The sequence below is a fragment of the Elgaria multicarinata genome, chromosome 17 (assembly GCF_023053635.1).
Source record: "Elgaria multicarinata webbii isolate HBS135686 ecotype San Diego chromosome 17, rElgMul1.1.pri, whole genome shotgun sequence".
NCBI lineage: Eukaryota > Metazoa > Chordata > Lepidosauria > Squamata > Anguidae > Elgaria > Elgaria multicarinata.
The window spans coordinates 18,905,067-18,919,429 of NC_086187.1; the positions used below are offsets into that span (position 1 = coordinate 18,905,067).

The 14,363-nt window shown below is 44.6% G+C and overlaps 1 protein-coding gene across 1 annotated transcript in view; it reads right to left on the bottom strand.

The window, feature by feature from the left end:
- Nucleotides 1-14,363, bottom strand: part of DNAH3 (dynein axonemal heavy chain 3) — a 94,559-nt gene that overhangs the window by 61,524 nt on the left and 18,672 nt on the right. The window contains exons 13-21 of the mRNA XM_063143478.1: nt 13,538-13,716; nt 10,486-10,670; nt 8,287-8,410; nt 7,113-7,266; nt 5,871-6,015; nt 3,260-3,471; nt 2,899-2,990; nt 1,269-1,383; nt 139-255 (exon numbers count right to left, since the gene is read on the bottom strand). Of these exons, the coding sequence (XP_062999548.1) occupies nt 139-255; nt 1,269-1,383; nt 2,899-2,990; nt 3,260-3,471; nt 5,871-6,015; nt 7,113-7,266; nt 8,287-8,410; nt 10,486-10,670; nt 13,538-13,716 (1,323 nt within the window). The remainder of the gene's footprint in view (nt 1-138; nt 256-1,268; nt 1,384-2,898; nt 2,991-3,259; nt 3,472-5,870; nt 6,016-7,112; nt 7,267-8,286; nt 8,411-10,485; nt 10,671-13,537; nt 13,717-14,363) is intronic.

A 14,363-nucleotide genomic window follows, 5' to 3' on the forward strand; every position in this document is an offset into this window, starting at 1 on the left:
TTATTCAACACCAAAGCCCTCCTCCACCACCACCTCCTCTTCCTTCTTCTTCTCCTTCTCCTTCTCCTTCTAAAGCACATCTAGAGGAAGCATTTCATGGAAGCACACGGCAGCACAGACCACCCCATTTCTCCTTACCCGGCATTCCGTCTCGATGGGTTTGATGAATGGAGAGCCGCACATGGTCTGGGTCTTGACGATGTGATCATCAAGCAAAAGCTGGATGTCATCGATGGATGACAGAATGCTGGTGTCCTGTAAGGAAGCCACACTTAAGAATGAGGCAAATTACTCAAAGCTCCACTCCCCGGGTCTTACAACGGTAGCATTATTCTAGGCTCATCGCGTCATTCCTCTCTTTCCCCTCCCCAGTCATCATATATACTACATGTGATCTCAACTCTCCGAATGTGGATCCTTATGTAAAAACACCACCTTCCATGCTTAAGAGGAAAGTATCAGGAGGTTGGGGGAATCCCAAGGAATGCAGAAGTACCTTTGCAGGGTGGGGTGGGGGAGACAACTCCACAGGTCGGGGTGCGGGACCAAGACAGCCCAGTGAGGACTAATTAAGGGTGCGATCTTATGAGGACTGAGCATGCTCAATGATCATGGAAAGTTTACTGATTGTTGTGGTGGCGATGGACATCAAGGGTGGTGGAATGGAATTCTGAGCGGGGAACATTCCCCGCTGCAACTTCCTTTTTGCAGCTCCTGCTTGAAATGCTCTGGTTGTTACAAGTTTGGTCTCGTCACATCTGGATGTGCTATGCTTTCCCCTTGATTGCCATGCGATGTAGTGATGGCCACCAATCTGGATGGCTTCAAAAGGGGGTTGGATAAATTCCTGGAGGCTAAGGCTATCAATGGCTACTAGCCCTGACGGTTGTGTGCTATCTCCAGTATTTGAGGCAATAAGCCTGCGTGCACCAGTTGCTGGGGAACATGGGTGGGAGGGTGCTGTTGCACCATGTCCTGCTTGTTCATCCCTGGCCGACGGCTGGTTGGCCATTGTGTGAGCAGAGTGCTGGACTAGATGGACCCTTGGTCTGATCAAGCAGGGCCCTTCTTATGTTCTTACATATATCCCAGGAGTTCACACTGTTGGTATGGAGAAACTCCTCCTCCAATGAGGTCTCCCCTGGCCCATGGATGTTACTGCCAAATTAAGAGCAGACCCACTGATTTCAGTGAATCAACATATCTGAGAAAAGAATTAGAACAGTTGTCTCAAACAAAGTTCTCCAACGCGGGTGAAATGTACTCACGGTGTCCCTGTATTTTACAAAGCTGAAGCAGATGTTGGCCCATTCCGATTTCATTTTCTCCATGTTCTTCTCTAAGGAATATTCCTTGCTAGCTGCTGCACCAATAGGCTCTAGCCTACGTGGATATGTAAATTAGGAAACAAGTAAGTACAGAACAATACATCATAAAGCCAGAAAAGGAATAAAGTAGCACTGCAAGTTTTAATTAGCTCATAGAATCATAGAATCATCAAATAGTAGAGTTGGAAGGGGCCTAAAAGGCCATCGAGTCCAACCCCCTGCTCAATGCAGGACTCCACCCTAAAGCATACCTGACAGATGCTTGTCCAGCTGCCTCTTGAAGGCCTCTAGTGTGGGAGAGCCCACAACCTCCCTAGGTCACTGGTTCCATTGTCGTACCAGTCAGGAAGTTTAAGGATTTTTAAATTTAAGGGTTTTTTAAAGGAAGACCACTGGGCAGGCTATTGGTACCGCTCTCTCCTTCCTGTGCAAAATTGGCTGAGAGCAAAATGTAAAGATTTGGCATGGTGTCCTGGAAGCAGATGCAAGTGTCTCACAAAATGGGAGAAACTGGGTAGCTTGCAGAATACAGGTAGGGGAGTATCTTTGTTGCCTTCTCCCATGACATCCTCAGAAAACTGAGGGCGTGGCTCTTCCCCATACTTGGACTGAGTTGATGACTCCTCCCTGTGCTAACGTTAGTCCAAAGTGCTCTCTTCTCCCAAGCCCAGGTAGTACTGCAGGAGGCATTTCAACCCCCTCAGAGCGCCATCCCTTTAATTTCCAAGCAGATTCTCTCCAGGGAGGTGGGACTTCAGCTACACCTTTCCCTGCACAGAACCTTTATAAACCATCCTTTACCAACTTGGTGTCCTCCAGATAGTTTGAACTACAATTCCTATCACACCTGACCATAGGCTGCGGCTGGGGGTGATGGGATTTCTAGTCCGGAACATCTGGAGGGCATGAGGTTGGGGGAAGACTGATGTAGACCATCAGCCAGCTCCAGAACTCTGCTGGAGAAACGTTCCTAACTTCCTCCTTCTAATTAAAGGCGCAATCTTAGGCATGTTTATATAGAAACGAAGTCCTGCAACTGAGAGCATGCCCCAGACAGCCATATTGGCTGGAGGATGAAGGAAGTTGTAGGACTTTTTTTTCTGTCTGCATAGCATTGTGCCCAAAGGGCTCCTCTAAAGGAGAGATTTATTCCACGCTCGTGATTTTTTACATGACGTTTTTTACATGATGTTTTTTACATGATGTTTTTTACATGACGTTGTGAATGACCAGGACATCTCCTCCAACATCTGTTAGAAATTCCACCATGAAAAGAGCCACTTTTAAGGTGGTAACATCCTGAAAAAAGTGGGATCTTCCACCACTAGATGGTGCTGTCTCAATGGAAGTGAACAGAGCATGCTTAGAGTGGAAGTATTCAATTCAAATCATGTGGTCACTCCCTCCACCCATATAATGCAGCCCATAACAATTGCACCAAAGAGCAGGAAGCACAAGTGCCCTAGGTAAGCAATACGATTTCCCCTTAATTTAAAGATGCCCTAAATATCAATGTTTTAAAGCATACAACAAATATTCAGTAGTTACAAGATTTGGGTGCATTTCTTACTTTTCAATAAATTTTGATAGCCCGTATTCTAACATATTCATGAGAGAAGTAGTGTCATCAGGTCTTATCTCATATCCAACTATATCACTGATCTGGAAATAAATAGTGGGGGAGACAAATATAATCATGACAAATGGCCAGAAAAGGAGCTCAGGTGAGGATAGTAACACTGGTCTACTTTACAGCATTATTATAACAAGTACTGAAAGCATTACATGAAACACTCTGAAAACACTCTTCTTTTAAAAATCTATTTTAAGGTGTTTTATTCTGTTTTTATTTTATCTTGTACACCGCTCCGAAATTTTGAATGGGGAGCGGTATATAAATATTGGAAATAAATAAATAAATTTAACTGTACCTGTTCCCAGTGCCTGTCTTTCATCCCACGATTGCAGGCAATAGAGAGGACAGGCAGATGTTGCTTGAACTTATCGATCTTAAACTTCACATTCTCCGCTAAACGCTTCGGTCCAGGTTGATCCACCAAGGTCTTTGTCAGCTTGTACATGGTCCTCCACATGTTAGAGACTTCCTCGGTGATTTCTTCGGCGTTCATGTGTAGGAGAGGTCCTGCACGCAGAATTGGGAATGGAAATGAGCATTCTGAAAACGTCACAACGTTCCTGCAATGATTCGCTGTAAAAACCAATTAAATGCCAAGCTGCTGTCTTAAAGAGCACAAGGTGCAATCATGTAAGAATAACACACACACCCTGCACATGGAGAGATTTTACACTTTCAAAGTGCTGTAGAAACACATATTAAAATGATCTTTACACATTCGTGTGAGAGCAGCAGGTATTATAAATCCTTCTCGATAGTCAAGAAATGGTTGGTCAGAGCTGTTAATTAAGCAGCTTAATCCTGTTCTGTAGGAAGGCTTGAAATTAGTTTCATTTGGGGGATAGTACAGTCCTTGTGCTTGGGCTGTACCACCCCTGTTTCACATTGGGAGGCTTCATCTTCTACGTTGCTCACATGGGGAAAATGTAGCACCTATTGCAACAGAGAAACGACCATTTTCACATGGACATGACCTCTGACAAATGTCTACCTGGGTAAGCACAATACGATCGAAAAATATCTTAAGAATCATAAGCCATTTTAAACCTCTGGTATTCAAGACTTGGGGACTGCCTATATGCACTCAAAATTCCTCAGTGGCTGCCAATCTGTGCTGTGTCAGTTATATGCCGCAGCCACAGATTCACATCCACAACGGGGCTTTTCTGCAAAACTGCAGAGAAAAAAAGGTCAGGGACTGTCACGTCTAACCCTACTGCCCCTGTTTTGGGAGAAGATGTTTCAGGTAATCAATCAGAATCAGATTCAGAACTAGCAGATGCAGCGCCAGACACCAGCCAACCTGTACCAGTTGGGGAGGAAACTCTCACGGGCGATTCCCCAGCTGGGAGTCAGCCCTCTCCAGAGCTTATCTCCTCAAGGCCAAATCCTACACACTCAGTGGGAAGTGAGGTTTCTTCTGGGGGTGAGCGTCCCAACAACCTAGCTGATGCTCGAGTCCACTGGAAGCACAAATGCACCAGGCGGAAGGAAGGTATGAGAAAGTCAGCTCAATTACACCAGAACCTGTCTCTGCACCAGGCTCTCTGAAGTTACGGGCGTTTGGGAAGTGGCTTTCTATTCTTCTTGAGCGGACAATTGTCTTGCTTAGTTTGCATAGTTTTGCCTAGGGGGACGTTTCCAAGAGGTTAGACTATCTTCAGGTAGAAAAGACGCTTATTGCTTAATAAAAGCATTGTGGATTACTTAGCAAGCCTCGTCATTTGCCTCACATCGAAAGCAGGAGTGTTCTAAGAAACACAACAGGGACTTATCCCAACTTTTTCAGTAGGAGCGAAGTCACCCCATCTCTTCCACTGTCTGATCTCGCTTCGTAGCCTATCCATGGGGCAGTCCTGGCAGAAGGCGACCAGCAATGGTTCACCAGAATCCAGGAAGAGAGTGGGGCGGTGGCTCCAGTACCCATATGACTGCCAGAAACCCCATACTCCCCTCTTGGCATCGGGATTACTCAACACCACCCTAGGTAAGTGAAACCTCAGGGTTTTGGGGGGAAAGCAATGCCGGCTGAGCACCATGAAGTCAGCCCCTTGATCTTTCTGCTTTCCTTGGATTGATCACACACTATATTTCTGCCCATCCTTCCCACGGTTGGAACATGGGACCAAAGTTCCTACAGCCATAGGTCCCCAAATGACTACCCAGAGAGCAAAATCAGTACCAAACTCCATTTTATACCTGTAGTCAAGATGGTGCTAGGATTTAAGTGAATTTAAAATCCGAAACTGCGCACGCTCAGAGTATTATTATTTTTTAAAATCAGAGCTGGCAAACAATTGTGCTGCTGTTTTAAAATACCAAGAATGTAGAAGCAGTTGCAAAACGGGAGAAGGAAAAAGAGAAATGTTAGCTGTGTGTAGCAGAACCAAAGTAATACACATGGCCATTTAATGGAGGGGGGGGACATAAGATAAGAATTTAGGAATGAAAGAAAAGAAGAAGAGCCCTGCTGGATCAGACCAAGGGTCCATCTAGTCCAGCATTCTGTTCACACAGTGGCCAACTAGCTGCCTACAGGAAATCCACAATCAGAATATGAGTGCAACACAACCTCCCACCCATGTTCCCCAGCAACTGGTGTACATAGGCTTACTCCCTCTGATACTGGAGTTAGCCCATAGCCATCAGGACTAGTAGTCATTGATAGCCTTCTCATTAAGGGCACAAACCTATGCATCATTAGGCAGAAGTTGTAGGACTTTTTCGCTGGGAGTTGTAGGACTTCTTCCCGTCTAAGCATGCATAGGATTGAGCCCTAGGCTGAGAGTCTAAAACCGCCTAGCTGCACCACTGCCTCCCCCAAAGCAATAAAACTCAGGACTCGTCACTTTAAAAAGATACAAAACTCATTCGTGAGCAACTTTTTGCCAAGTACGATTCCTCACCGTTCATCCATTCCTCAGACTTTATATGAAAATTGTAAGCAGTCACCCAAAGCTGCTCAAAGGGCTGTTTGTTTGTGATGACAGTCTGCAGTAGAGGAAACTGACTTTTTTCTCGTTCAAGCAGCTCCTCTTCTTTATTAATAGCCTGTAACATAGATGCCCATCATTTTAAAGGATTGGTATAGCATTGGCAAAAAGAGCTATAATGGTTGCTTTACAGATAGGGGCAATCTTTAAATTTAAGTACACAGAGATGGCTAAGGTCTACACATGCAGGATAATTAATTGGTGGAATCGTAAAGTGGAAGAGTATGTATTACACTGTGGGATGCCATTTTTCAGGTCTGATGTCAATACCCATCATCCTTTGAGCAGTTGTGTCAACGTCCAACACTCCTTGAGAGCCTACTGGCACTCATGACCACCCTGGGCTTTGCAGGCTGGCAGGCCATTAAAGTCACCAAGATAAATTTCCCACAATGCCCTATAGTACCCAACAAGACATCGCTCTATGTTATTGTGGGAAATTTGAAATGGCACCACTGCTATTCCCAGATAAATCCACCAAGTAAAATACCATAGAGGACATCTATGGTCATCTCAGATGGCTGGGCCATTTCTGAATGCTTCCCTGTGTAAAAGACCTCTTCCAAGTACACAAATTCAGCGCAATTTCAAACAATCAATGAATCAGCTTGAGTATCAGCAACCTTTGTGGACATAAGAACATCAGAAGAGCCATGCTGGATCAGAACAAAGGCCTATCTAATCCAGCATTCTACTCCCACAATGGTCAGCTAGATGCTTATGGAAAGCCCACAGGCATGATAGGAATGCAATAACACCATCCCACTCATATTCCCCAGCAACTGGTATTACATACAGCCTCTGATACTGGAACTAATATATTGCCATTCCATGAATTCATCTAATACCCTTTTAGAATTGTCCAAGTTGGCTCCATCTTTTGGTAGCAATTTCCATAGATACCCACTACATGAATAAGGACTTGTTTTATCTGTCCTGAATCTTCCACCATTCAACTTCATGAGATGACCCCAGGTTTAATTATTACGATGGGAAAAACCTCTTCCCATCTACTTTCTCTACAACATGCATTATTTGATACACCTTTATCATGTCCACCCATTATTCGCCTTTATTTCTGCATAAACATGCCTAGGCTGACACCATAATGTAAATAAAGTTAATGATTGCAAATTCAAATCTAGGAAGACTAACTTCATATTCAGCTAGGGCATAGTCCAAATTCTTAGACAACTCATTAAATTTTTCAACATTGTTCTTCATTTCTTCCATGGTCATGACATCCTTCTTTCGGAAGCTTTCAACTTCTTTGTTATAACCTTCAAGTACAGCCTCAAATTCAGAACACCTGTTTTGAACCAAAGCACCATAGTTTACTGTCATCTTAAAGAACGTTCCTCAATTAAAAAACAAACAGAAAATGAAATCAAGAATGAAGCTGCTTTGGATTTATTTTTTGTAAAGAGAAGTGTGGTGTAAAATTTTCTAAAGAAAATCAATTAACAACCCTAAACTTAACTGTAGATCTACATTTTGCAAAGTAAGCATAGTCTTAAGTGCCATTGATTTCAATGGGTCTACTCTAAGTATGGCTACATCTGGATCCAACCCTATATCTTTATGTTACAGAACTGGAGCTGCCCCTAAATCAAATGGTACTAGGGTGACCATATGAAAAGGAGGACAGGGCTCCTGTATCTTTAACAGTTGTATTGAAAAGGGAATTTCAGCAAGTGTCATTTGTATATATGGAGAACCAGGTGAAATGCCCTATTCATCACAACAGTTAAAGCTGCAGGAGACCTGCCCTCTTGACCAGCTACAAAAGTGTTGTGCTGAAGAGGATATTTCACCAGATGCTGCATACATACAAACGACACCTGCTGAAATTCTCTTTTCAATACAACTGTTAAAAATACAGGAGCCCTGTCCTCCTTTCCATATGGTCACCCTAAATGGTACCCACAGATGAAGAGAGACTTTGGCAATTTCTGAGGTAATCTGATCCTGAGTAGGAACTGACTTATCAGTCCATTTCCAGTGCATATCAGTTTCACAAGTCTTCATTCATTAGTTCGTTCTGTTTCCACATTTGTGATTTATTTATTTTTAAACCCACTAAAACATACAATATTTTAATGCATTTTTTTTAAAAAAATAAACTTTTTAAAGTGCATTTTGTATGCGTTTAATTCTAAAATGTGCATTTTAGTATATTTTTGAGTCAAGAATGGCATCACAAAATTCACAGAAACAGAAAAACCAAAGAATAACTGTGTTCTGATCTGGGAAGTGCAAATCAGGTTGATTCCTTTAAAAATGCAGATCAAACAAAGCCCTCAAGCATTCCTAGAAGTTAGTAAACTACCTTTTGATCAGAGCAAGCTCAACATGATCTCTTCTGTTCATCAGCTGGTTCCTACTGGTTTCAAAGATGACCTCAATCTCGTCCGGCCAATGAAGAACAGTACTGTTTAGTTTTATATCATCATCTGGGATAAATAAATATATATATATTGAAATGTCTTTTGAAAAACCATTTATAGGTCAAGAAAGCACCACAAAGTTAAACCAATTAGTCTATAAAAAAAACACAAAAGTCACATTTATAATACACATTTCCTCCAATGAATTTAGAGCCTTTTGAGCTTCACAATATCCTGCATTTTGTCCATGACACTTCATTTTTACTCTGGATTGGATCCAGAGTTATACACGAGAAAAATGCCTTTGTCAAATTAAAAGTGACTGTTGGCCTAACTTCCTGGGCCCTGGGGGTGGGGGCTGTCTCTGACATACTTTGAGCAGTCCCGTTGATATCAGTGAGGCATGTAAATCATGACTAACTTAAATCCCATTGATTTCACTGGGTCTACTCTAAGTACAGTGGGCAGAGCAATCCAAAGTGGGGCTGGGGAGGAGAAAAGCAGTGGATCCATGCAGCATCCCAAGCCCTGCTGGTTGACACTTTCCTGGAGTTCTCGGTATGCCAACAGAATCTCCTTGGATGTAAGAGTACTACCAACCATTTCTCCACCAGTCATAAACCCAATCTGGGTCATCCCAGGGGCAAGGTGTATTTGGATCCCAACGCACCTCCTGATTAGGATGGCCACTTCAGAATCACCAAAGGAGAGGAAATAAATCCCCCCCAATGAGGACAAAATTTGCTTAACATTTGCATGTGCTAATTTATATGTATACATGGAAATCTACAAATGATTATTAGAATTTTAAATAGAAATGCAGTACATCTCATTACACTGCAAAAGACTATGACCTCTGTGCTTGCCTGTCCAGCATGCTGTTCAGGTATTAAGGGTCGATGGCTAATAAAATCATGGCTCATTATCTTTAAACTGGAATTGGACAGGACAGCGCTTCAAACAGAGGATATCTTCAAACGGAGGACGGTCCTCTGGTAGCCCTAGAAACAGAGGGCTGTCCTCTACAAAAACGGCCACACGGCCACCCTACTCTTAATTGGCCCCACCAAGGAATGCCAGTTCCAGGCTGGTGCTGGTATTTTTCCTCCCATTGTTTTCGACACGAGAGAAATTTTAAAAGGCAGAACAAACTAGCATGGCTCACTCTCACCCAGACTGAGTGAGCCAGCAGGGCTCTGAAGTTGTGAGTTGTCTGCCACAAAATTTCTCAATGCACCCCACCCCAACAGGGCTGGCCCTACCATTAGGCAGAGTGAGGTGGTTGCCTCAGGCGGCAAATGCTTGGGGGTGGCAGCAAGATGTTGGAGGAGAGAACTGGGTGGAAGCAGACTGCCCTATGCCCCCTAAGCTAGCCTGCTGCCTTCGGGTGCAGTGGAGGATGCTATTCCATTGTCAATGCCGAAAAAACAGTCCAGTCGGCTTTCGTACATGAAACGGGAGAGGGCGCCATCTTGCTCTTTGCCCAAGCAGCAAAATGTCTTGGGCCAGCCCTGCACCCCACTCAGAATTGCTCTGTAAGATTTCTTGCCCGGGGTGACAGTCCCCATGCTAGGACCCTTAGCCAGGGCCGGTGCTACCATAGAGGCCACTCAGGCGGCAGCCTAGAGCGCCAAGGTAAGGGGGGTGCCTAACGCCGCACCCGGAAGCCGCTCTCCCACAGTGGCTCTGAGAGGGCGGCTTCCAGGCATGCCATTCTGAAGCCGCCCGCCCGCCCCAGCGTCCTCGCTTCGCTTCAGCTGGGCACTCACCCAGCCGAAGTGAAGCCACGCCCGCCCGCCCACTCCAGCGTCCTGGCTTCGCTTCGGCTGGGTGGGTGCCCAGCCGAAGCGAAGCCAGAATGCTGGGGGGGAGGGGGCGGGCAGGCAGCTTCGGAACGGCGCTCCCTGAAGTTGCTCTCCCAGAGCGGCTTCCGGCCGGGCACGCCGTTCTGAAGCCGCCGCCCCCACCGCAGCGTCCTGGCTTCGCTTCGGCCGGGCGGGCGAGATGGCACCCTGTGCCTAGGTTCGCTGGGGTGGGGGGTGAAAGCAGCTCACCTGCCTAGGGCACAAAACAGTCTGGCACCGACCCTGCCCTTAGCCTGGACTCAGGCCCCATGCTGTAGTTTTCATATCAAAACGTACAGGGAAGGTCAGCATAGTCCATCAGGAATTCGAGCCTGTAGATGGCCTCCTTAATTTCACGACGCAACTTGAAAACAGTAATTTCGCTGGATTTTTTCAAATAGGCTGTGAGCTCAACGAGTTCCTCGGTGGTCAAAGGCACTTCGCTGACTTTGTCCGCGATGATGTTGTACTGGTTGCAAATGCTACAAACAGAAGCAGAAGAGGATTGCATTATTATCACACAGCCATCACAATGAATGAAAATACCTTTTTGTTGCAAAGCACTCCCAATATTTGTATTTATTTATTTAGAGCATTTTTATACTGCTCCTCAACCCAAAGGGATCCCAATCAATCAATCAATCAAAAGCAATACAGTCCCTGCCCGCAGGCTTACAATCGAAAAAGACACGACACGCAAGGGAAAAGGGATGGAGAGGGAACAGGAAAAAATTGAATCGCCTTTCGGAAGGGCAGAAGGAACGGCCCTGCTTCCCCTCTCATCTCCCTCTGCATAGACTGCTGGAATGGCTGCGGGTGACAACAGATGAGGGATGGGGAGCCTTTATAAAGACTAGTGGAATGGCACAACTATTTTATCCATGACACAGGTGGGGAACCCCTTCCAGCCCGAGGGCTGTCTTCCATTTTGGAAGCTCTCAGGGGCTGCATTCCAGTGGTGGGTGGGACCAAAAGCCATCGGAGCAGGGCCAAAATAGAAAAACGCCAGTATATGTTTGCTTAGAGCGCCTACTGCCAATAACTTAGTCTTAGGAGAGGCTTCCCAGTCTTTTAGAATGGGGTGGGGGAGCCAGGAAACCACCAAAGTATTTGAAGGAAAGAGTCATGGCAATCTGGGGAGACCCAGAAGACTGGATTGGGACCCCAGGAAGGCCAGATTTGGCCCCTGGGCCTGAGGTTCCCAACCCTTGATTTAAGTAGAAACATAGCAAACATTTATTTGTGAAATGAACCGGCTAACCAGTTCAGAGAGAAGTGTGCGGGAAACACACACACACCCTGGTGCAAATCCCAGAAGATGCACCTGTGCCAGAAGGCCCCACAGGAGTAGAACCAAAGCAGCCAGCCCTGACTACAGCTCCACCGCCAGAGGAGGTTGCTCTGCCCTCCTTCTTCTCCTCTGAAGGTGGCACCTTCAAGCCCTTGGCCAAGCAGGAGATTCATAGAATCTTAGAATAGTAGAGTTAGAAGGGTCCTATAAGGCCATCGAGTCCAACCCCCAGCTCAATGCAGGAATCCACTTTAAAGCATCCCCGACGGATGACTGTCCAGCTGCCTCTTGAAGGCCTCTAACGTGGGAGAGCCCACGGCCTCCCTAGCTCATTGGTTCCATTGTCGTACTGCTCTAACAGCCGGGAAGTTTTTCATGATCATAGAATAGTAGAGCTGGACTGGCCCTCTAAGGCCATTGAGTCCAACCCCCTGCTCAATGCAGGAATCTACCTTAAAGCATACCTGACAGATGGCTGTCCAGCTGCCTCCTGAAGGCTTCTAATGTGGGAGAGCCCACGACCTCCCTCGGTCATTGGTTGCATTGTAGTACTGCTCTAACAGTCAGGAAGTTTTTTCCTGATGTCCAGCCAGAATCTGGCTTCCTGTAACTTGAGCCCATGATTCCGTGTCCTGCACTCTGGGAGGATCGAGAAGAGATCCTGGCCCTCCTCTGTGTGACAACCTTTTAAGTATTTGAAAAGTGCTACCTCCAGCTCCTCTGGAATAATGCCCAAAGAATATTTGAAGTATTTGAAAAGTGCTACCTCCAGCTCCTCTGGAACAATGCCCAAAGAATTGGGCATGGTCCCTTTAAGTACTCGTAGATTCCCCAGAGGGGACAGAGGTAGAAACCCTGCCCTGCCTACACCCTAATTGCACTCAGTAGGAAAGCTCGCCTGACGCCAACTCTTTCATCCTTTCCACACCAGGCAAAGACGTTTCTCTGCTCCCGCTAAGGCCCCAACCATAGTCATGACTTTTGCTATTTATTTGTATGCTGGAAAAGAAATAGTTGTCAGTGATTTTTGGGATGGAGATTTTTAGTACATTTGTATGGTTTGAATGAAGATATTATGATATATTGTGTTCTTTGTACTTTAACCTTTTTTTACAAATCCCGTCAGGGTTTCTTTTGGTTGTGTGAAACAACATATAAATTCAGTGAACTAAGCTAACTAATAAACTTACTATTTAAGCCCTTAGTTGGCTCCACACCTTTGTTGGAACATCATTCTAGCCTGATGCTCCTACTGCCTAATTGCAAGCCTGGATTTTTCTCAGCTCTGTTCAGTGCTGTCCATGGTCCTGCTTTTCCTTCCCTGAACTTTCCCTGCAGACTTAACCTGAAACAGGATATTTAGCCAGTACCTGAAACGGGATATTTAGCCAGTTCGTGAAATGGGACATTTAGCCAGTACCAGAAATGGGATATTTAGCCAGTACCACCCATCCCATTCCATCAACCAACCTATCACTTCTTTATGCCTTAATAAACAATTGTGGGACCAAAATAGCGCTTTGCTCAAGTGATCCTACGTTGCACCATCCAACATACTCATAATTTCCTCCTCTCTATTTATTGTATCCCACTTTAAGACCTGAATGCTTTTAGGCAGATCAAAAAGAGACCAACAGTTCACTTTCTGTGACCCTGAATAAACCATTCTGTTTAAATAAAAGAATATGTATAGTGCCACTTTTCTGCTTGAAATGAACATTCAAAGCGACTAAATATATATATATATATAAAATGCAGACAGATAGATAAAGCTACCAAATGCAACAGAAACCATCTTTAAAAAATAAATAAGGTGGCAGAGGAGAAGCAAAATAAAAACAGCAGAACAAACAGTAGCGTAACAAATAAATAAATAAATCCTTGGTGTGGGGGGAGTTCTACCCAGCATCGGAAGGCCAGGAGCCAGACAAACATCCAAACTCTAGGATGAGGCCCACATGAAAATATGATTATTATTTTTAAAAAAGCAATTTGTTGCATAAAGGAAAGCACAGCAGTATCCTTTTCTCCTTTGTCCTGGAAGCAACTTAAGCGTACCTCTGGTTGACTTCCCTGTTTTCATTTACTTCATATTCAATCAGTCTGTCTTTGAGCTGTTGGGTCCGATTGCAAAGCACCTCATTCAGTTTGGATGTATCCAGGCAGAACATGGCCAGTGGGACTGTGATGTGCATGGAAGCAATTTCTTTTTTCAGTTTCGTCAAGCCATCAATCTTCTGCAGCAGGATAAAAGCGCCATAATATATATAGCATCATAATCAACAACAACAACAACAGCAATACGATTGTTTTAGACTACTTCCGAGCAAACAGGTTCATATTTGATTCCAGATAAGTTGAAAAAGGGAAAAGAACGATCTACAAATGCATTCTTTTCCTGAGTGATGCTTAAAGGTAATGGTCTACATCCAGAGTCTTTTACCCAGATATTCTTATTCCTTATCAACTCCATCTTCTGTTCACTCAGTGCTTGCAGTGAGTTCTTAAGCTCTTGCAAAATCAATGTGCCAGAGAAATTGACTACTGCACATAATAAAAAAAGAAAACGTTAGCAAATCACTTGAAATGAAACAGAAGTGAGGCCAAGAGCCATTGATTATTCAGGGCTCTTTACCCCATTTTTGTCCTGTATTGGTCTCTGTTTAGCTCTCTTGACTGGGTATAGAAATAAGGAACTGAATTGAGCTTAAGGATTTCCACTGCAGCAATTGCGTAAAAACAACAACACCAAAGTCAAAATCTCTGGGGCTTCCAAGTTGCTCCAATCCACAGAAACTATGCCAGTGGACACCAAAGGCTGGTGAAGTTTTTGCTGGTATGCGATCAAAGAACACCACATAAAGGAGTAGCACACAAAAAAGGA